Source organism: Homalodisca vitripennis, chromosome 4, assembly GCF_021130785.1.
Source record: "Homalodisca vitripennis isolate AUS2020 chromosome 4, UT_GWSS_2.1, whole genome shotgun sequence".
Taxonomy (NCBI): domain Eukaryota; kingdom Metazoa; phylum Arthropoda; class Insecta; order Hemiptera; family Cicadellidae; genus Homalodisca; species Homalodisca vitripennis.
In genome coordinates, this window is record NC_060210.1 from 181452315 (window position 1) to 181474784 (window position 22470).

The 22470-nt window shown below is 34.5% G+C and overlaps 1 protein-coding gene across 1 annotated transcript; it reads right to left on the reverse strand.

The window, feature by feature from the left end:
- Positions 1 to 4522: 4522 nt before the first annotated feature.
- On the reverse strand, positions 4523 to 22340 carry LOC124360725 (c-Myc-binding protein-like). The gene is made up of 3 exons (XM_046814573.1): positions 22115 to 22340; positions 12033 to 12154; positions 4523 to 5548 (listed from the first exon to the last, which is right to left on the reverse strand). Exons 1-3 carry the CDS (start codon positions 22127 to 22129, stop codon positions 5272 to 5274), a joined length of 414 nt encoding a protein of 137 aa, XP_046670529.1. The 5' UTR covers positions 22130 to 22340; the 3' UTR covers positions 4523 to 5271.
- Positions 22341 to 22470: the final 130 nt, after the last annotated feature.

The window sequence follows — 22470 nt, forward strand, 5'->3', positions numbered from 1 at the left end:
GAGTATGCATCTAGACCGAAGACTAACTTGGCGTTCTCATATCTGGCACAAAAGATTATTTTTAAACTCAAAATTCAAAAAAATATCCTGGCTTTTAAACAAGAGGTCGAAATTATCATTAAGAAATAAGTTGTTAGTATACAAGGTGATTTTGAAACCTGTTTGGACTTATGGTATACAGCTTTGGGGTACAGCCAGTAACTCCAACATCAAAATTCTCCAACGTTTTCAGTCTAAAGTCCTTCGGAACATCCTGGAAGCTCCGTGGAATATAACTAATCAATTAATACATCAAGACACCAAAATTCCCACAGTAAAAGAGTAAATAACTCGCTACAGCAAGAAGTACCAAGACAAGCTGTATTCTCATCCGAACTACCTTGCGATGAACCTGTTGGATAATAGTGCGTCAGTTACACGTCTGAAGAGACACTCAATCCGGGACTTACCTCTTAGGTTCTAATTTCAAACTTTCTTGTTTATTTGTGTTAGCTCTATCGCTGGATAGAGTCTAACTCGTGTTAATTTATTATTTTATCTAATTTACATATTGTTCTAAGAATGTCTGAACAGATTGTAAATAAAATTGTCAAAAAAAAAAAAAAAAAAAAAAAAAAAAAAAAAAAAAAAACTTAGTACAAAAGTAAAGCTCCAAGGTCCACTTTGTAATAGTCTTACATCTGTCTCCTTTTTTCTGTTATTGTTACCCCCCTAATGTTTTGCTTTCTAAACTCACAATTCCATCTTGTTTGTAATGGAAAGTTTTTTCCTGCAGTTAATGTTGTTTCCTAAATACCTACTATAACCTTCCTGGATATCATGTTAACTCCCCCAGACTCAAGTCGCCTTCTAGATACAGCACTTGGTATTACCTGTCCTGACATCACCTTCCTAAGGGCATTTTTGTTTCCTAAACACCAGCCATCAACTTTCTGGACTTGACATCCTAGACTTAGTATTTGGCTTTCTCTCATCTTGTGCTGACTCCCACCTATGATCTCTTTGTTAGAATTAATTCTCAAGCCTTAATTATACCTGGACATTTAAAGTATGTCTGTGTTTAGTTTCTAAATTATACCTTTCTATTAGATTACTCCTTAAATCCAATTACATGGCCCATAGTCCCTAACTTGCTCTATAACAATTCGCTGCATATTCATTCCTTGCAAAATGTGCAAATGAACTAGTGCCATCTATCGTGACCCACATCGCACCAAATTCCAAGTAATCAATATTACATTATATGTGAATGTTGAGTTTAGTTCCAGTTTACATTCTTCTTAGTGTAGCGTCTGGAATCTGTGATGCTGTCACAGACTTGACTCCTGGAATATCATGTTCGTTTGAAGAGATCCAAAAGAAGTTGGCGACTAAGATCAAAGTAACTTCTTTACATCGTTTTGACATCAGAGACATCTTGACTGCACTCATAGTGCAGTGTCTGGAATCTGACGCTGTCACAGACTTGACTCCTGAAATGTGGAATCATGTTCGGTTTCTATGTATTTACAAACAGATGACCCAAATGATAAGCTCAGCATTTCGAAACTTAATGAAAGATCTAAACTAATAATGTTTATGTATAAAGCAATTGAAATAGGACTTCCTATTTACAAATGTAAACATTATACGCTATTTAGCAATGTTAATGGTTGAAAGTGGAGTCTGCGCTCCCCGAGAGCCTAAGCTCCAGTATAATTGTTTGAAAAAACTGGTCTGAGTACAAGTCTGCATCTTACCTACCTAGTACTTGATAAGTTAAATCAATGTATAGCTTACTCTACTTAATTAATTGATTTTGTATCTGTCGAGAGGGGTACAAAACATATATTACAAGCAACCTCATATTTTGAATAGTTCATACTACTTAACCCTCCTAATAGGCAGTTCATTTTGAATTAGTCTAGATGCATCTACAGTAACTAGTGACTCATCTAGTCGCTGTCATTTTCACTTCTACAATTTAACCATGGATATCATATATATTCATGAATTAAACTATCCCAAATAGGGATTTAAATTTTCGATTAACTATATCACTTGACTTTCTTCTTCTTTTAAGGGGTGGCTTGTTGCAAAGCACTTTAGCCTCAAAGGCCTTAAGCTCACTCCGTTGGTCAGGGCATCACGACTTTCATTTCTGGAGACCCCCTCATGACCAGGAACCTAACAGTTACATTGAGTCTGCCAAGGGAAGAAAGGCTTGATAACAATCCCATACAAGTTTGGAGTCAAACACACAAAAGTCCAACGCTTTCATTGCTGCCTTGCAATTTGTGAAAATGGTAATCGTCTTACTTCTATAACACAGGTGAAGATTCTCACGAGCACATTCCATAATGGCGGTGACTTGTGCCTAAAAAACTGTGGGATAAGGACCCATAGGAACGAACAACTCCCTACATGGTTTCATTCCCAGTGCCTTTACCATTTTATGTTGTAGAGCCATCTGTAAACCGTCCAAGCTCTGCTGGAAGTGGTTTCTTTTCCTCCGACTAAGCCTCCCTACAAGAGATCACAACCCTGAAGGGTTTATTGAAGAAAAATCTTTGAAGCATCTAATCAGAGATCATGTACAAAGGATCCCCCAGAATCAGGATGCTAATTTTGCCCATGGTTACAGCCCGAGACTGACCAGAGTACTCCCATATGCTGAAGACATACAGGCACTCCTCCTAGCCATAATCAGAACAACGTCCAGAAGGTCAAGGTTGAGACAGCAGTTTAGAGTTCCGCATGGTGCACTCTGAAAGGCCCTAGTGGTAGCAAGGCAAGTAATCCTTTGGATGCTAACAAGATTAGCTACTGCCATCCGTCCTCTCTTCTATTTAACGCCACCAGACGACAGCCCCAAACATTAATACAGGTCAAACCACGGAGACATAAAGCCACCACAGAAGCCTTGGCTGAAGTCCCCAAGGTCTACCCATCACGTATCCACATTGCATCAAGGATCATTCCCTCTAGCAACAACTCTTGCTAGTTAGGATCCCCAGTTCAAAGCTTTGTCCAGAATGACATCTAGTTACTTAACTTTAGGCTTTAACTCGATGGAGGAACCTTAAAATAAGAATAGACCAATACTCTCCACTGGACGCCTTCTTGTGTGTCACGACCACGGCAGCTTTGATGGGCTTGACACTAAGGCCCATCCCATCACACCAGTTTTCCACCATGTTCAGAGCTGCATTGGTCGGTTCAGTGGCTGTTTTGTTAAATTTGCCACTCACAAGACTAACAATGTCATCTGCATACCCCTGTGAGAAGATGCCGCTTCTGTCCAAAGACGCTTGCATGTCATCCACAACTAGGTGCACCGGTTGTCACTGACAATCACCGGGGTTGTCAAAAGCCTTTTCGAGAAAGACACCTATGGCTACTTCTTTTGCTGCTAGCACCTTATCAATCATACCAACTGATGCAGGGCTGAATCATAATATTTCTGAAGTGTAAACATGCTAATTTGGATGAAGAGGGTGCTCATAAAGAGATTCTCTCTAACAAACCTAGCGACATCTCCATGGTTTTGAAAAGAGGATAGATATTTGGTCAAAGGACTTAAGCCAATCCAAGTTAGATCTCCCCTGCTTCTGTATAAACACCACCCTGTATGCTCTCCAAGCTGAAGGAACATACCTGAGGGCAACAGAGATCCTGAACAGCCTGCACAATCCGGGAAGATCCAAACCCTGCTACAAGCAAACCGGTCTTATTCCCCCCCTCCCCAAGAGATTTTTGATAAAGGAGTTACTGTTTTAAAAAGTGTAAAACCATTCTTTTTCCAACATAATTTTATTTCTACATAAAAGCCCAAACCTTAAAACTATTTTTCAACATAGTTTCCACTGATGTTCAAACACTTGTAGCAGGTGACCAATTTGTCTATACCCTCTTCGTAGAAGGTTTCCGCCAACGAATGTAGCCACAACTCCACGGCAATTTTCACTTCATTGTCGGTTTGAAAGCATTGGCCACCTAGCTTGCGCTTCATGTGCAGGAACAAGTAGTAGTCAGACAGTGCCAAGTCCAGGCTGTAGGGCGGATCGAACTGCCCCCAAAGAAATTGTCGAACTAATGTTTGAGTGTCACCAGCAGTGTGGGACAGAGCATTGTCATGGAGCAACACAATTCCGTTACTGAGAATTTCTCTACGTTGTTTTGAATTGCCCGCCTTAGTTTTCTTAACGTTTTGTAATACCTTGCCACATAATGGTTTCACCTCCTGTGAGAAAGTTAATTAGCAAAACACCTTTCCTATCCCAAAAGACAGTGCACATAATATTTTGTGCAGACATTGTCATCTCGAATTTTTGTTTCTTTGGGGATTGCATGTGTGTGGATTCCTGTGTGACATATGACAGACCCAAATTTCATTACCTGCCACTCATTCATTTCATTGCAAATCAGCCAAAATGGATTTGCCGGTAGAGAAGTTACTACATGGCCAGATGGAGAGTTTTAGTCAGTGAGACATGTACTTTGTTAATAGTACAGAACAAAGGAAACAGAATTGTGAAACCAGTTAAACAAACACACTTTATTAACATATAAAATAAACTTAAAACTATCTTGAAAAATTAAACTAAAAATTTACTTCTTTAGAACACCATTTGCTTAATTTTTTTTATGATTACCAACATAATCATTAGATATCCAAAAAATAGAACATTAGTGATTAATTCTAACATGAAAGTAGAGTAATTTATGTTTACCTCAAAATGTCTAAGTAGTTTGTAAGTAATATTTTTCATCTAGAAGTATTTGTAATAACTTAGCTCAATATAAATCAACTCCATGTACAATTTGTCTTCCTAAATAGTAAAGTTATAGGAACATTAAAAATATTGTGCTGCCAAATTGATGGCACCAAGCTGGCCAAAAAATGGACAGTAAATTATATTTAACCTTACAATACCAAGTACAAGGTACAACTAAGTACACTGCACATTAACTTAAAACTTACTCCGTAATATGAGTACAAGTACTTTTGAGAGGAAAATATATAAATTAAAACTTAATAAGTCAAATCAATTCAGCAGGATATACCATTGTTAAATCCATAAAGAAAACCATGTATATATATACTGAAAAGTAATACAAACAAATATTGAAATATTTTATTTTGAAATTTATTTGTAAAGGATGGCACAATATTATGAAATAGTATTGGCTTGGACGATTAACTGGATGGTTCTAATTAAGAGGTCATTTGTACATACTGTATCACAGCAACTTTGGTAAAAAAATCTTGAAATAGAACTTAAAAATTGTTTATTGAGCTGGCGGTTCTTCTGCTGTGGCCGATGCTGGCTCAGCTGGAGCTTCCTCTGCGGAGGGTTCGGCATCAGTTGTAGGTTCAACTGGTGCACCACCTTCCTCCTCCGTAGCATGTTTTTCTTCTGGCTCATATTTTTCAAGTCTTTCTTTCAACACTTGGATCTCACCTTCCAAAGTCTGGATTTTTGTAATGGCTGCTTCCAAATCTGTTTTGAGAACACCTACTTCCACATCCTCAGGTCTGTTATCACCCAAATGTTTTCTTATGTATCTGAAATATTTTGTTAAGGGTGTGTATTTATTAAGTGGCTGATAATTTACTGACAAAACAAAAGATATTCCTTCTCCACTCGTCTCAAGGACTAAAATGCAAACACCAACACCCAACAATGTTTAAAAGCTTAAAACTTAAATCTCCATTAAAATAAAAAAAACTTTGTTTTTTTTAATTTAGGTTATTTAGACCATTAAATTTATATGATATTACAATTGGTACTAACGTATATAATCTTTTTTTCATCTTTTATCTAATTCAATCTGCTTAACATTCTTTCCAAAAGCCTTAAATACCAAGTCAATTAAAAACATACTTCGATTATTACAATAAATTTGTTCAGCATTGTACTTGGTCAGTTGCAAGATCTTTTTAGATGAAATATATCAGTCTTTGATATATCATTGGATTAATTTAATAAATTTCTTTATATAATAATAAGCGTTTTGGGGTATGATATTATCAACATCTTTACAATTAAATAAGTAAAAAATAATAATCAGATCATGAATTAGCAATGGATTCATTACGGTTACGTTACCATTAGGCCCCCCATCCACTTACAGTTCTAACTGCAGTCCTGGACTGAGACAGTCCGGGACTGCAGTTAGAACTGTAAGTGGATGGGGAATCCGGCAGGCGAATCGTTGGACTGTCAACTGTCGCACGGTGCGACAGTTCAACGATCGGACTGCAGGCGGAACTGCTAGTTAGTGGAGGCTCCCGTGACAGGCCACAGTCGACAGTCCAAGCTGCGAGGATATGCGCATGCGCTAGCTCAGCTGCTGCTCCGTGTCGGCCTCATGCGTCATTGAGTGGTGAGCGTTTGGTGGTTGCGCATTGTTTTGTTTGTGACGCGGCAATCATGGCCAGTTGGTCGAAGGGATAATCTTTTACAGTTTATAGAGGAGTTTAGGAAACATGAATGTGTATGGAAGGTTAAGTCAAAAGAACTATCACAATAGGGAAAAGAAGGAAGCAGCCCACCGTAGTTTACTATTAGTAGTGAAAGGGTTTGACAGTACTACTGCAACAAAAAGCGATGTGTTTGAAGAAGATAAACAATATCAAAAGTGCATTTCGTAAGGAACAAAGAAAGGTAACAGCCTCTCAACGTTCTGGCAGTGGTACAGACGATATATATGTACCAAAGCTGTGGTACTACAGAGAACTTTTGTTTCTTATTGACCAGGAAGAATGTCTAGGAGGGACTTCCAACTTAGGAGAAGAAGAGTCAGTGAAGACGAGGTAAGAGAATTAAATTACTAGTTTTGCGGTTAAATAATGTATTCACAATGCTACAACTAAACTTACAGTTTGTCATCGGAGGTATTTTGTTTTTTCAAATAATCATTATAAACTTAAGAGATGTATCTGTCTTGCCATTCCCACTTTTCCTTTGTTGCTAAAATAATGAACAAATTTATTTCTTACTTCTTTTGCCACTAGCCATTGGGCGATCGGTTTGTCTTACTTGTAATGCCATGTGATCGCTGGTTCTTGGTCCAGGCTTAGACACACCAACTTCGTCGTCATCTAAATCCAACCAGTCTTTAGGTGAGTACCTTTGAGGGATTGGTCCTACGCAAATAGTTGTGCAGGTAGCAGCACGCAACAACAACACTATTCACTTTCTCAAGTCAATGAAGGTGATTGGTTTTTGTAGAACCTGAAATCTCTCAGCGAGAATCCCAAAAACACTTTCGACCATTCGGCGTGCTCTTGAGAGTCGGTAGTTATATACCTTTCTAGGTTTGTTTGCAACCCTATAGGAAAAGGGTTTCATTATGACCTCAGTTTAGGGGGAAGGCGTCATCTGCAATGAATACGTATGGAAGAGCTTCGCCGTCTACAATGCCCTCTTTCAGGTAAATTGAGGCTTTTAATCTGTTAGTTTCTTGTTGAAGTCTGTCTCTTTCAGAACTCCTCCATCAGATACCCGGCCATTAACACCAAAATGAAAATAAATTATTTCATAGTTTGCACTAGCAATGCAGAAAAGTACCTGACTATGGAAACCCTTATAGTTATAGAAGTAAGAACCACTTCCAGGTGGTGGTGTTATGGCTATATGCTTTCCATCCATGCTGCCTAGGCAGTTGGGGAAATTCCATTTTTCCCCGTACTCCTGTGCAATTTGTTTTCCCACTCCTCGGCTGTATTCGGTACCTGAAAACAATTCATAAACTGTCAGCTGTCATATTTCAGACCAGCGTTTTGTACGGAACAAATTTTAATGAAATCAAACCCATCGAGAACCGTATCACCCCTCGTTTTCCGTTCGCCACACCCCCTCTGTAATTTTTTCAATATAATATTTTGAGAAAGTAATAAATAAGTAGTTAAGAATGTACTGTGGTGATAACTGAATCATTATTGATATTGTGGTTCATTATTAAGTAATGACAGGGTGTCTACCGGGCACGGAAATAAAGGAAATCCGCGAAAAGTCACGGATTTTGACATTTTTTTTCAAACATTTTTTTTTTTACAGGAGATGCTGGACGATTCACAAAAAGAACCATTAGATGCTGAGGAAAATACTACTTGAAACACACATTAGGCTACTAACCTTGCAATAGTCATTCAAGGCCTTGACAATAGCTGAGCAGGTCTCTGGAATTATTCTTCCTAATGTTTGGGGGGAAATTCTCGTTGAAAACTTTAAATCTTCCATTGTTCTGCCAGTGCTTAGATACCGCAATGTCGCAGTCAGTTTTTTCATGTGGTGTAATGGCTTCTCCCTCATTTTTGTATCTTGTTTGGTAATCAATGGTGTTACTATACGTAATAAATCAATCAAAGTACGTTTTCCTCGTCCATTCTTAAGTAGTTTTTTTTCCAGTCTCTAGGATATGCTTCAAGCTCCCTAAGAAGGTGAACGTGGTTAAATCTCTTCCTCTGAAGCCATTCTTTTTTCCACATTTGATGCCTTTCGTTTCTTGCGTTTTTTAATAGCTACTACTACCGCTATTACAGCGTATGCTGCCAAATCTTCAAACGTAGACATTGCACTTTAACTTCACATACGATAAGAACTTAGAATGCACTTTTCCTACAGCCACAAAACGAATAATATAACTAAAAATATAATAAATAATATAACGAATAATAACTATAAAGTACACACCTACGGCAAAACAACACCGGAAAGACTGACCACGACAACCACGCCACCGAACGGACTGCGGTCCGCGACTGCAGTCCGTACTGACAGTGAACATTTTTCAACAGTCCACAGTCCACCGTTTCACAGTTCTGACTGCAGTCAAGAACTGCAGTTCGAACTGTAAGTGGATGGGGGGCCTTAACTCTAGATCTGTCACATCGACACTCACGTGTCCATAGTTACAGGACAGCGATCTGTTGCTTAGACATCGTGTTTTCATGATATTATTAATTTGATATTAAGGTCAATTTATATCAGTACCAATAGAAAAGGGGGTTCCATAACATAACATACTCAGATTTCATTCACCTGGATGCAACATTACGTTAGCAGTTAATAAAATAAAACAAAGAAAGGGTTTTTTCCATTTTAAAGTTTTACCGCTACGCATAATTTATAGGGAAAGTTTCTTCCACATATTTAAAAATATTTACATATCTACATTCCTTACGAACTTTGGCCACTTTTGTGTATTTTGGATTTTCTTCAAAACATTTGAATTTTTATGAAACATTTTTAAACACACTTAATGTATATTGTGTGAACAAGTTTTTAAAGTTTTATATTTAATTTATCATAATCTACGTTTCCTGAGAGAAAAATATATTTATAATAACGTACAATCAAAGCAAACATTGTACATGTGGCAATTTTTTAATAACAAACTTGCCAAGTGCTGAAAATGGGGTGACTATTTTAAAAATTGCACAGATCTAGGGTTAATTTGTTTTATATCCATACATTATTTTTTAATTTTATATTATTGAGTTTGATAAAGCAAAAAAACAAAATTACATTATTTAAAATTGATTTTAAATATTGTTTTGATAAATTAAAAATATATAATAGACAATAATAGGACAAATCAATATTTGTGAATGTTGAGATCAGCTCCATTTCTCCTTCCACTTAGTGCAACAAAGCTTATTAACTCCGCATCGTTTGGACATCAGAGACATCTACATTACAAAATCAAGTGTAATCTATATTTTCTGGTACAAGACCAGGAGTAATTTTAGCAGTGCCCCTGGGAAAACATGTCATGGTCTTCTAAGTGGAAGTTATTGTAATAGAATCATGCGCCATAAGGCTCATAAAAATCAAGCCAAAGGAGCAGTATCTGCTCAGCCCTAAGGACATCAGAGAACAGGAGCCCTCAAATTTGATAGGATTCTGTAAGTCTCAAATTCTAAGGGCAACATCTAACTTTAAGTAAGGGAGACGCAAAGGTCTTTTCAGGACAATGTGCAGAGACTTTTGTCTCTTTCCCTCTAGATACAAAAAATTATAATCTAAATAAAGAGGTGTTTTCATTGTCTCCTCAGTTGTACAACTGATTTCAGTTGGTGCACTAAGTGGAAGGTGAAATGGAGCTGAACTCAAAATTGGTAATGAATTAACCCTCCCACCATAGCTACGTTATAAGTGGAAATTAATATTTGTTAGCAAATTTGTATACATATAATAGACAAGATGTATTACTTATATTTGTTGGTGTGAAAGGTTCAAAAGCAGTCTGGGATAAAAACATGTCACTCACAGCACATCCATCTTGTGACCTAGCACCATTATTAAATAGTTCTCATCATCACAACAGTCACTTAACCCTTTGAGTGCCACGGGTATTTTCTGAAGGCATATGCATAAAGTGCCACGCTGTTTTTTTGCATATTTGTAAGCTTTTGGGAAAAAGGCTGTTGTAAAATAACTACCAAACAGATTTCCATCATTTTGTTGTTGTTTTTTTTTCTTATTAAATGCAGAATATGATACATATCGTTACAAATAAAATTTGATTTATAAAAATATAAAAATTTTAGTATTTATAAAAAAAGTTTTTTACTTTTGTATAAAAAATTAAGTTTTGGCCTAATTTGTGTGTATATGGTATTTTTTAAGATTTTTTATCTTTATACCATTATAAAGGCCATATGATTCTAAATAAAACCCATGTGTAATATCTTATTCTAGAATTTTTAAAACATGGCATTATATGTATTAAAAAAATGTTGCCCGGTACCGACATTTTATAAACTGTACTTCATTTGTCAGAGTTTAGAAATTACTTAGTAATGATGTAGTTTTCCCAATAAATCTAATAAAACATTAATACAACACAAATAAATATGATTAGTAGATTTAGAAAACAAATACTTGCTAACATATTTACATAAAAGTTTACATTTACTAAATAATAACCCTAATAATATTTACACTAAAAATTCACGTTTTTCGCTTGAACACAAATCAAATCATACATTACTTTTGTAAAGAAATACAGTAAAATACTGTATAAGTTACTATTTTATTTTATATTTACTCAAATGCTTGGTTATCGGCACATAAACAACAAGAAAGGCCGTTACGCAACACGGTACTCGTCCGCTACGTCGCTTGACTGGAAGACAGAATCATCGTACAGGTACTTATCACAGCCCACTATTTTTGGATGTGTTTTCCCTATCAGAGATAAAAATAAACTTCATTATACGTTCCTTCTTCCATAATGAATCGACAAATACTCGATGAGTCATACTTCCTATCTCCAAATCGTCTCCAAATAGACACACGAATGACCTGACATTTTCGAATAATGAAATGTTTTTCTTATAGTTTTAATTTAATTGATTGTCGTAATAACTTGTAAATTCCAAAATAGGTTAAATAAAGTCAGTTGTTTTTAATACTGTAATTTATTTTGTCCCCGATAAGGAAAACTCGTCCAAAAATAGTGGCTTCTTGATAAGTACCCAAACAACGTAAGAGTTTTCGCAAATAAAATAGTAGAGAAAGAACATAAAACTCGTATTTATTGATAGTTTGGAACCTATTGAATACAGCCGTCTGATTATTTGGCCAAAATAATCTTGTACTATATAAAATATTATCAAAATACGAAACGTCAAAATTGGCGACGCTGGCACTTTATGCACTTATCGTACCGTCAAAATTAGCGACGCTGTGGCACTCAAAGGGTTAAAAAAAACTAGTCTCAAGTTTTTCTTGTGACATTTTATATAAATTGTTTTGCGGTGGAACAATTCTAGAGGAGCGATCTGCATTACTGCTGGTGATACAAAGCATGCTTATAGCAACTTTTGGTGTTACCAGTCAAAGGGTAAAGACACTAGTAACATACCAATAAAGGGTGCAGGCTGTTCACTACCCTTGTACTATAGTTTTCTTGGCCATTTATCAACTCCCATTAGTAAAACAGGACATTACCATAAAATAATAGTAAAACAATTTTAAATTCAAATATTGTGTAACCGTACAAAATTAACTGTGATTGATAGTGTAAGTAAAGGATACTCCAGCGCATCTGCAGGTTTTTCTGGTTCATCATAAAGCATAACTAAAACTTTAGTTAAAGCATCCATTGCTCCAGCTTTTTCCAGATATTTCCGGAATTCTTCTCTTTTGGAGTCAAGTGGCTGAAAAATGAATAAGCTATTAAAACATTCATAATAGAACAACATATTAGATAACTAAAATAACTCCATTAAGTATATAATACTAGTGTTATGATTCCAGTCTTACATAATCTTAACATCAATATTAAACTATTGAAATAACATTTTCACCATTGTTTATTTACTCTTTCAATCCCAAACTTTTATCAAAACGGACATAACAAATATCAGTATAAAATCCCAGTTCCATCTTACGTAGACGTTTATTATAAAATATAACATAACTTTCTCTTGTATTATTACCTGAGCGTTATTCAAAGAGCTACAAAAATTTAATCTTTTTCTTTCCATATGTTATATTCAGAATGAACTGGCCTACAGACTTCTATATAGGCAACATCAGGTTCAATGATAGTGCATGTGATAGAGCATTAGTGATCATTTTCACACTGTTCTTACAGGTAACCCTGACGGCAACGAGAAAATCACAGAATACATTCTTAAACAAACTGATTGAAGTTGAATTAACTGCTATTTAGAATGATCTATGTTTAAGGTGAAAAGTTTGTGAATATACTAGAATATTCTAAGAAGGTTGGACATCTAGTACTTTCTAAGCTATTGAGATGAAAAAAATATTAGTTTATGCTTAATAGGTTAGAATATTCTTTTTTTTTATAAAAGCAAGTTAAGGGGCTTTTATTTTAGTAGCAATCATTGTGATTTTTATACAAGTATATAGACATGTCAAGTTATGAGGTAGAAAAGTAAGTAATTCTAATCAACTATTTTAATTTGAAATCCAGAATGTACAACTTGTTATGCCAGAGTTTTTACTTAAGTATGGGCATTTATACAGAGAGGAGTAGACAAAAAGCAAAATATTACTATTTTAGACATTAATAACTTGACAAAAATGTAATGAAGTCTGTATGGACATAAAACTGTATAATTGTAATAGAGATTTGAAATTCATAATAAAATCTGCAAACTCCTCACAGTAGAATTTATAAGGAATTTTAGTAATATATTGGTGACCAAGGAAATTCATAGACTGGCAATCTCTATTCCCAATACAATACAGAAGTTAAATCTGATTTTGCACTCAGTGGTAAACAGCTGCTTCTGGAACAAATTTTAATTCACCATGTTTCGTTAACACTGTTAAGAGTTAAGATCAAATTTGGTACTTTGTCATTTAGAATAACACATTATGATAATATGAATGGTATCAAACACCAATATAAAAGTTAATACTTAAGTATCCAAATATATAAGCAGAGGTCATTAAAAATCCATGTTGACTATGTCCTTTACAAACGGTTACATGATCTGAGCTTGAATTTGGGTACAATCTTTACGGATGGTTTTCTTCTTTTGCCAGTAGTGCAGGGCCACCGAAACCTGTACTGATGGTGGAATAGGCTACAGTATGATAAGTGGCCACCAATACGGATTATGATTATTGATTTTAAATATTGATACAATTGAATACAACATTTGACCTATACATATTCATAATTAATCATTGCCAGCTTTCTTTATTTAGATCAGTAATGTCATTACTAGCTCTTGTTAGTGACGTCATTACCAGCTGTTATTTCGTTTATGTAGGAGAAGGTTAGTGAAAAACAAGAGCAATGTTGATGAATATGCAAATATTGGCTCAAAATGTATAAACACTGAGCAATGTTTTAAATGGCTGCAAGAAAAGGAGCTAAATCTGAATTATCCTGTTTGTAGTGAGGAAATGAAAACTAGAATTAAAGGTGGAAATCAAATAGTGTTTCACTGCAAGAAAAGTCAGAACAAGCAGGATGTTGCAAAAAACGCACTTAGGAAGACTTTATGAACATTCTAAATTTAGTACTATGATTATAGCAAAAATCATGTGGTATTTTTGTTGAAATCAAACTATTTAATTAATGAATATAGTTTAGATGGCATCAGTAACTGCAGAAATACCATTTCAGATTGGCTAAAGTAAGTAATGTAAGTACTACGCTGCTCAAACAAACTAATAAAGTATGGTTATTTTACGTAATCTGAAAAAAATTTCTTTTACATATTAAAAGATGGCTTCTCTATATTAACATTTTTAGAGCCTAAAACGTAATTCAACTTGACATCTTCGTTCAAAATTAAAATCATGTGTTTTGTTATCGACTAATGACATCTGTTGTTATTGACTAACGGTGACGTACGTGTCTTCTTTGTTTTTTATCCTTGAAATACAAAAGGTAAGTAAATGTTATTGTTTTGTTGTAATTATATATTACATTTTAATTTGTAAATTATAAATATTTACACACTAATTTCTAAAATTGAAAACTAGCAAAACAATTTTGTTCTTTGAAATATCAATTATTTATTTGGTCTAACATTTTGCTTTTAGTCATCCAAAGGACTATCGATAATTCCAATATCATTCGATAATCATCATCCCATTGTGTTGGTGGCTGCTTATTATACTGCAGTCCAGTGGCATTACTGATTGATATATTTCTGATGTCAGATCATGTTGAATGATCTGACACGTGATCTGAGGTCAGTGAATTACCGATTGGAAATGCCCCTGGCCATCATTGCAAGATTTGGTGACGCCTTCAACTCAGAAAACCAGATTACGTCTCAGATCATGCAAGCGCTTGTAAAGGTTGTTTTGTTCAGACTTAATAACTTAACCACATGTACGTATCATGTGTTGTAGATCTTTAGTTTTACTGTCAAAAGTAAAAAACTATGAATTCTTTATACTGTGGTTGGTTTATTAACACGTTCGCTGCTAAAAATCCCTATATAGAGTTCCCTATATGCTGAAAATTTTAAAATATATTTTTACTTACTTTTGGATGAAATATGATAGAAATAATATATGAAAATTACTCAGAAGTCACAAAAGTTGTCACTTTCTACAGTTTTGGGAATGCGATAACTGTGGTTACCGCTAGCTCCTGAGGACAGTCTTCCCTGCCAGCTGGTAACTCTAGTTACCGCTCGCACTAGGGAACGCCCTTTTATAGCAGTGGGAATATTCAAGATGAATACCTTGTAGCTAAGTAAACTGTATTTTATTCGTTTTAGACAAACACAAACAATATTTATACGTAAATGTGAAAACCAACATAAATGTAAAAATGTATAAAAATGTGAAAAAGTTTATATAAATTTCCACTGACTAACTCAAATTCAGTTATTATTTACAAATATGTGGTGAGTAATTATAATAAAATATATTTAAATGTTTGCTTGAAATGATACAAAAAATATTGTAGTACATAGGTTTATAAAAATGTATTGCAATACAGTTGTGAGCGCTCCATTGGTATGGGTTGGTCTCGTAATCAGGATCCTCAACTTCCGAGTCCATCTGGTACTCCACATCGTCCATGTTGTCATCCTCGTCATTTGAACTCAATACTGGCTCTGTTGTACGCTTTGAACTTGGTTATTGTACACCACTTGGTCCCGGGGGAAGATGCATTGTGTTGCATAATCACTTACTACTATAAAAACTTTTAGAATCATTAAAAATAATGAAAAAGTCTATTGTGAAAACAAAGTGCATAAAAATGCGGGAAAAGTACCTCCAGAGGAGTGAGAAATACATCGTTGTGATAGCTCGAGTGCTGGCCGCACACTGACCTCATTTCAGAACAAAGGCTCTTGGTAACCACAGTTACCGCCTGCACCTAGCACAGCGTAGCAGCGGTAACCAGAGTTACCGCCCGCAGCGAACGTGTTAAACAGAATGTTATGAGTTTTTTATGTTTGACTAATATAATTTTATTGTTATGAATATATATATATATATATATATATATATAAAAAAGGTTAGGTTAGGTTGTGTGTGTGTGTATATATATATATATATATATATATATATATATATATATATATACACACAAGTGAGCTCAAAGACCATTGCATATGGCTCATAAATTATATAAACTTTAACTTTGTTACTGTTAGTAATGTATTACAAGTAGTAGATATGGACAGAATGGCCTCTGTATAGTGTAAACTCCTAAATATATCTAACCATGAAAATCATGACAAAAATCCATGTTGACTATGTCTAAAAAGGACCCCCATTTTATAAAAGTTGTCTAATTACCACCATTTAAAAAAACTTGTTTCAATGTCTATTTTTTGAGAAAACAAACTGAACATTTTTACTTCCGAGTACAAAAACTTCTAATCCTACACATCTTGCCACATTGTTCGATAGTTTTCTAACCCAATTAAAAGTAAATTGGGAGGATAACTATTTTTTGGCGGGGTTTTGAAAAAAAGATACATTGAAACACATTTTTTTTTTAAAGAAAAAAACATAGCAATTCGTCCTTGCAATGCATATATTTAGGTATGAAAAATATAAATGCTTAATGTACAGAATTCATGTTATGTAGATAATTTGGTAAATGTTTACTTTAGCCACATCACAATATTTGTTGTTTTTTTTTTTTTCAAAAAGAAAATAATGCTTAAGATTATGGAGAAGCACAATAATATTAAAAACAACAGATAAAAATTAAATTTTGGAAAGAAAAAACTGTTTTTAATCTCGTACAGGGCATTAAAGTCCAATGGACTAATAGTAATGCCTCCAGATTGTGACAGGTGAAAAAAAATCTGTCAGCCGCCCCAGGGAAAAAAAAAAAGTATAAAATTCCAAAAGGCTAGTTACTAATGCAGGAAGCTAAAAATATTACAAACTCAACTGACCATAACACTGATACATATACAGACTGTGTATATAGCAAGGCAATGGCTGACAATGCACAAACCATTTAAATTCATATTACGAAATAAAATAAAACATCTTTTCTATCCATACTGACACGATATTAAGTAGTATACCTACTTTAAAGAGCTCTCTCAACACTGACTTTTACATTGAATATGCACAAAAATCCCAATCTCTAGCACCACAAAAGAAATAAAGTCTATTTCTATAATTATTATGCAACTAAATCCAACCAATCAGTAATGGCAATGACGAGATGCTGAAAGAAATTGCACAATAGTTAACAGACCACTATAAAAAAGGAAAAATTATCAATAATCTTCACCATGGAAGTAGAAACGATGAATATAAACTTCTCCATAAAGTTAGAACTGTGGCCAAAATGACAAAAACAGAAAAAAGGACCAAACATAATCTTTTCGTTAAAATTCTCGAATGAATGTTAACAATCCTGTTATTCCTTCCTCAGTTTGTTATCCTTCCCAATCGAAAAAACTCTCGATACCTCCCTGTCCCCAAGATTACTGGACTAATTGAGATAAAACCTAAAATTAAACATGATCTAACGTCAGAAAAGTTGGGAACATCAGGCACGTAATCTGAGATCGGAAAAGTACCAATCGGAAATTCCACTGACCATCAGTGCGGGCTTTGGTGGCACCACCCCGTACTTCTGGTGAAAAAAGAAAAACATCTCTCAAGAAATTATCAAAATTCAAGCTCAGATCACGTGAGCGTTCTTAGAGTTTAACTTGAACATTATTAGGAACATATGGTACTTTGGGATTATACCGACCACACCCAGACATGTTCAGCCGGGAGTACTTTTTGCGATTCAATGTTTATTGAAATTATATATATATATATGGTACTTTGGGATTATACCGACCACACCCAGACATGAATCGTTATTTGACATTTTGCTTCTACTGATTACTAGATTAGCGTAGAACAATATTTCGCCAATATAAAACAGGAATTGTCTTATCGCAAACCCCTCCCCATCCTCAGACAGAGGTCAAAGTCGAGCGGTCTAGTAGATAACGTGATTGCAGAGTCTCGCCGCCCATTCAGCTGGTGCGTCACTTTATTGTACTTCCGTGTTTTACCTCTACATTTCTCCAAAAACAAAAATTAAATAAAAACAAACATTACCAAACTAAAACTAAACTCTTTATTGAAAAAACACTCAAAACTTGTTTTTATTCTTGATCACACTCCGCCACCCAAAATGCGAGTGCATCCGGCCATCAGCGCAGGCTTCGACAGCACCTTCGGTGCTGCCCCGCGATGATGTCAACGAAAGAAAAACATCCCTCGAGATAGTATATATCAGTAAAATATCAAATTCTAGAGGGGCTTATCAGAAAGATAAATTGAATTGTAATGGAAAGGCAATTATGTACCGTGCAAATCATGTGATGCCGCGCGGCCTGCCGTAATCGGGATTCTCGAGAAAGATAAGATAACAGCGACAACAATACCGATCACAATACCTGGAAATGCTTGTAAGTTTGTAATTAAAGAGTTGTTTTTTTGTTCTATCATGTTTGTCTCTATAAATTTATAATTTTGTGTTCTTCATACTGGTGTGGTCGGTATAATCCCAAAGTACCGAACATATTTATGATAACCTGATCTAAACTTACTTATATCATGTAATAACAAGTAGTGGATAGGGGCAGATTGGGCTAATACCAAAGGACCCATACAAGCTTAGGGTGGATGCCACAGTTGCAACTGGGAAAACAGAAAACACAAATTTTTTATACTTGGGTTATTAACACAAAAACTGCTAATTCTTTCCTTTTGCCCACGTAATTATGCAAGTAAATGACCACCATCATGCATATAAATAATTGTGTTGTGAACGTGTTACATCTCCCTGGGTAACCAAAGCCCATTTTATAAAAAAAAATACAAGGTCAGATGTGGGTGTGCGGCCTTTGGATGGATGTCAACGGAGAAGGCGTAGTATTACAAATATAAACTATAAGAAATTCATTTTTATTTATGAGCACGGTTTTAGAATAATAGCAGAAAATCAGTAGACAACCGTGCCACCTTTATTCACAGGCGGTATAGACAAATGCCTTTACCATTAGTCATCAGCTGATTGACAGTTGTTGGAAAACTGTTAGAAAAGAGTGTCATAGTGCCCTCTTCAGAAGGAGGAAGTCTGGGGGTAAAATGTACAGCATACATTTACTATGGACATAGGAACACATCTGCAAAATTAGATAATGACAAATGGGCCAAACCCCGCTGAGCCTAAAGGTGGGGAGACTTTAATAAGCGGCCTACATTTGTTATTAAGCTTTTTTTATTAAATTTTTTATTTATTTTAATAAACAAGGATTTTATTTAAAAATTTATTTTAACTTATGACTTCAACTGATCATAATGGGTAGGGTACAATAAACTGACCAGGTTTTTTATATCGAAGAATGTAATCATCGATACCTAATATTCACATCTCAAATCCTTGACTATAAATCGATATAAAAGTATTTATAGTCCTCAATAACAATCATATGTTTAAAATTAAAATATTATGAATTTAATATTTACAGTGATCAAACAAATTATTATAACCAAAATTAGGAAAACTGAAGATGACCATATTTGCTATTTCACAGTTACAGTTGTTTCTTTTCCACAAATTTCACATATAATGGGTTTTTCGGTACGAGACCAACATGATGAAGCCACGAAAAACATGATATATCATCTTTCAAAGCAATTTCGTGTAGTATTCTAAAATTGACTGCCACTTTTAATAATCAAATTTTATTTATGTAAAATTGATATATTTCCTTATGCGTATTATTTAAAAGTGATTTCTGCTGTTGATATAGCCTATATTATTTATAGTTAATTATTGATCAAAATAATTAATCAGTATCAGTTAATTATATCGATGCTTATAATTAAGTATTATCGTTTGCCAATTTCAATATAAAAAACCTGATCCGCTTATTGTACCCTACCCATTATAATTATAAAAATAACAAAAAAAAGAAAAAGATGTAAGCCTAACTATTTTTGAAGAATATGTAAATGGTGATATGAGGAAACTGTGTAAGATAGTTCTTGGCAAAATGTCAGAGAAATTTGTGGAGTGAAATAGGGGTAGACTGTCAAGCAATCTGTGATTTTTTTCGTACTGCAGGGAAGTGTACTTGTCTGGGAAAATCCTTTTATCTATTTCTCAAAAGCGGTTACTCACCTGCTATTCAGGTTATCTATAAATACTGAAACGTTTCTCTTTAACCCTTTTACTGCCGGCCATTTTTTTATCGTACCAGTCAAAATTGCCAAGGGGGAAAATCGCTGTTGTGCATTCATTTAAAAATGCTGTATCTTTTTTATTTTTCATTAGATTTGCATGAATTTTTACTTTATTTACTCGTATTTAAATGCTGTTTTTTAAATAATAAAAAGAAATTTTAATTTGAAACAAACTCGTTATTTAATTTTAAAAATTATGTAAATAAAAAATAAATAATAAAAATAAAAATTGTGTTTGGCATCTGATAATTTATTTTTAAAATTATACTAAAATTTTGAGCATGATATCATTATAAACTAGAGCAATTGCTTAGAACATATACCAAATTTGAAGGTGCTACCTTGAAACATAGCTGCACTATGAGGATTTTCCCAAAACTGGTAGGCCTCCTCTAGGCCTACCAGTGGAAGTTGAAGGTAAACTTATCTGTGCCACATCCCCCTCACTATCTAATAACTCCTCATTATCTGATGGTAAGATAAAGTCAGGATCGTCATCAGTGTCATCCACATCACTTTGATTGTCATCAATAGCCCTAACACTAATATCAGAATCGTTCTCGGCATCTGAATCTGACAAATTCTGAAGGAAATTGTCACTCAGTTCGTCTTGCACTTGTACACCACCATCGATTAGACTGTTAATTATTGTTCCCTCACTCACAGGAGAGTTAGATGTAACTCTTTTACTCATTTTATCCTTGATCAACAAAAGTAACACTTCAAAAAACTTTCGATAACATTGTAAACAACAACAATGAACGAAAATTTCAGTAATCTAACCCGATCATCTGGTTTTGACAGCTGTCTAGGTAGTTCGTCAATTCTAGTCAAAGACGACGAAAATAGAAATCCAAAGTTCTTCAAATGGCTTTTTTTCATTATCCTTTCCTCCTAAACAACCAAAATACCGAATATTTCGGCATTTGAACATAACAGTAGCCAGTAACAATAAAAAAAAAACAGACGTCCGACATATCGGACGTTGGCGTTTTCGGCAAAAAATGCCGACGTCCGATATGTCGGACGTCGGCAGTAAAAGGGTTAATGTATGTCTACAAAAAAGTTGGTTTTGTAATTTGTTAATGTCATCGACATATTTATTTTACTAAGAATTGTAATGAATTATTTTTGTTGTTAATATAATATAATTCTTGTTGCGTACGATTATTATATAATATCAAAGTAAGATAATATATAGAATCAATCAATCATCGACTAACAAGTGTAAAACACGTATTAAAGTCTACCCCTGGAGGTCACTAGTGGGGCTCCCTTTAAGTTTTTACAAGCCTAAACATGAGGGAGTGTTTTCTCTCCTACCCGCTTTGACTGACTGCAAGAGGCTGAAGTAGGCTAACATCCCATTGTTCAAAGATGAGGTAAATGAAATAGTGCCTTTTATCTGTAAAACAGGAAACCACCCCTACCAACAACCAATCCTGAATATTTTTACAGGAAACAGCACAAAACCTCTTTTAGAACTAGCTACAATGAGGGATTTACTCATCTTCTTGTCCTAAGTGAATAAAAAGAAATTCTCCCATGCAGTTAATTTCATATTTATTTATTAACAAAAAAATTCAATTAAATAATTCATACAAATTTATATTGAGAAATAAACCATCTTTGTGATAAATATTCTATACAGGTAATCTTAGTCCAACCAATCAAAGATACTATATATAGCCTATCACTATCATTTTGGATAGATAACAGCAGAGATTAGGACTTTTAGATAACAGGTTTTTGTCAGCCTATAGGCTATGTCTACTAATTGTACATAAAATAACTCAATTGAATTTGATATCTACATTGAAATATTCAGTTAGTACATAACTGAGTTTAATTTAAAGATATAATAAATCTTCTTTAACGATCGTATTTTCTTATTCAGGCCTAATTGTAATGTTAACTATATCCAATTTCTTTATGTTTACCCTGTATGAAGACATATTTCAATTTTCTCCCTATAAAAGTGGTGACAACTTGATTTTTCACTGACAAGTTATACAATGAAATAATCTATTGAAGATGTGCAGTCGTTGTATCGCTGAAAAGTAGCAATCTAAATATTGATGTACCGCACTAACAATCTTACAAAACGATAATTATAATCCACTAAGCCAACACGCCGCCATTTACGTTATACTTTTCAATTTTCTATACAACGAACAACGTTTAACTCCAGGTTAGCCAATGGCAAGTGTTACAATTACCTACAACAGACTTTACAAAACATACTTGCATTACTAGTAAAAATACTAGCTTAAAATAACATTACTAGCAAGCCATC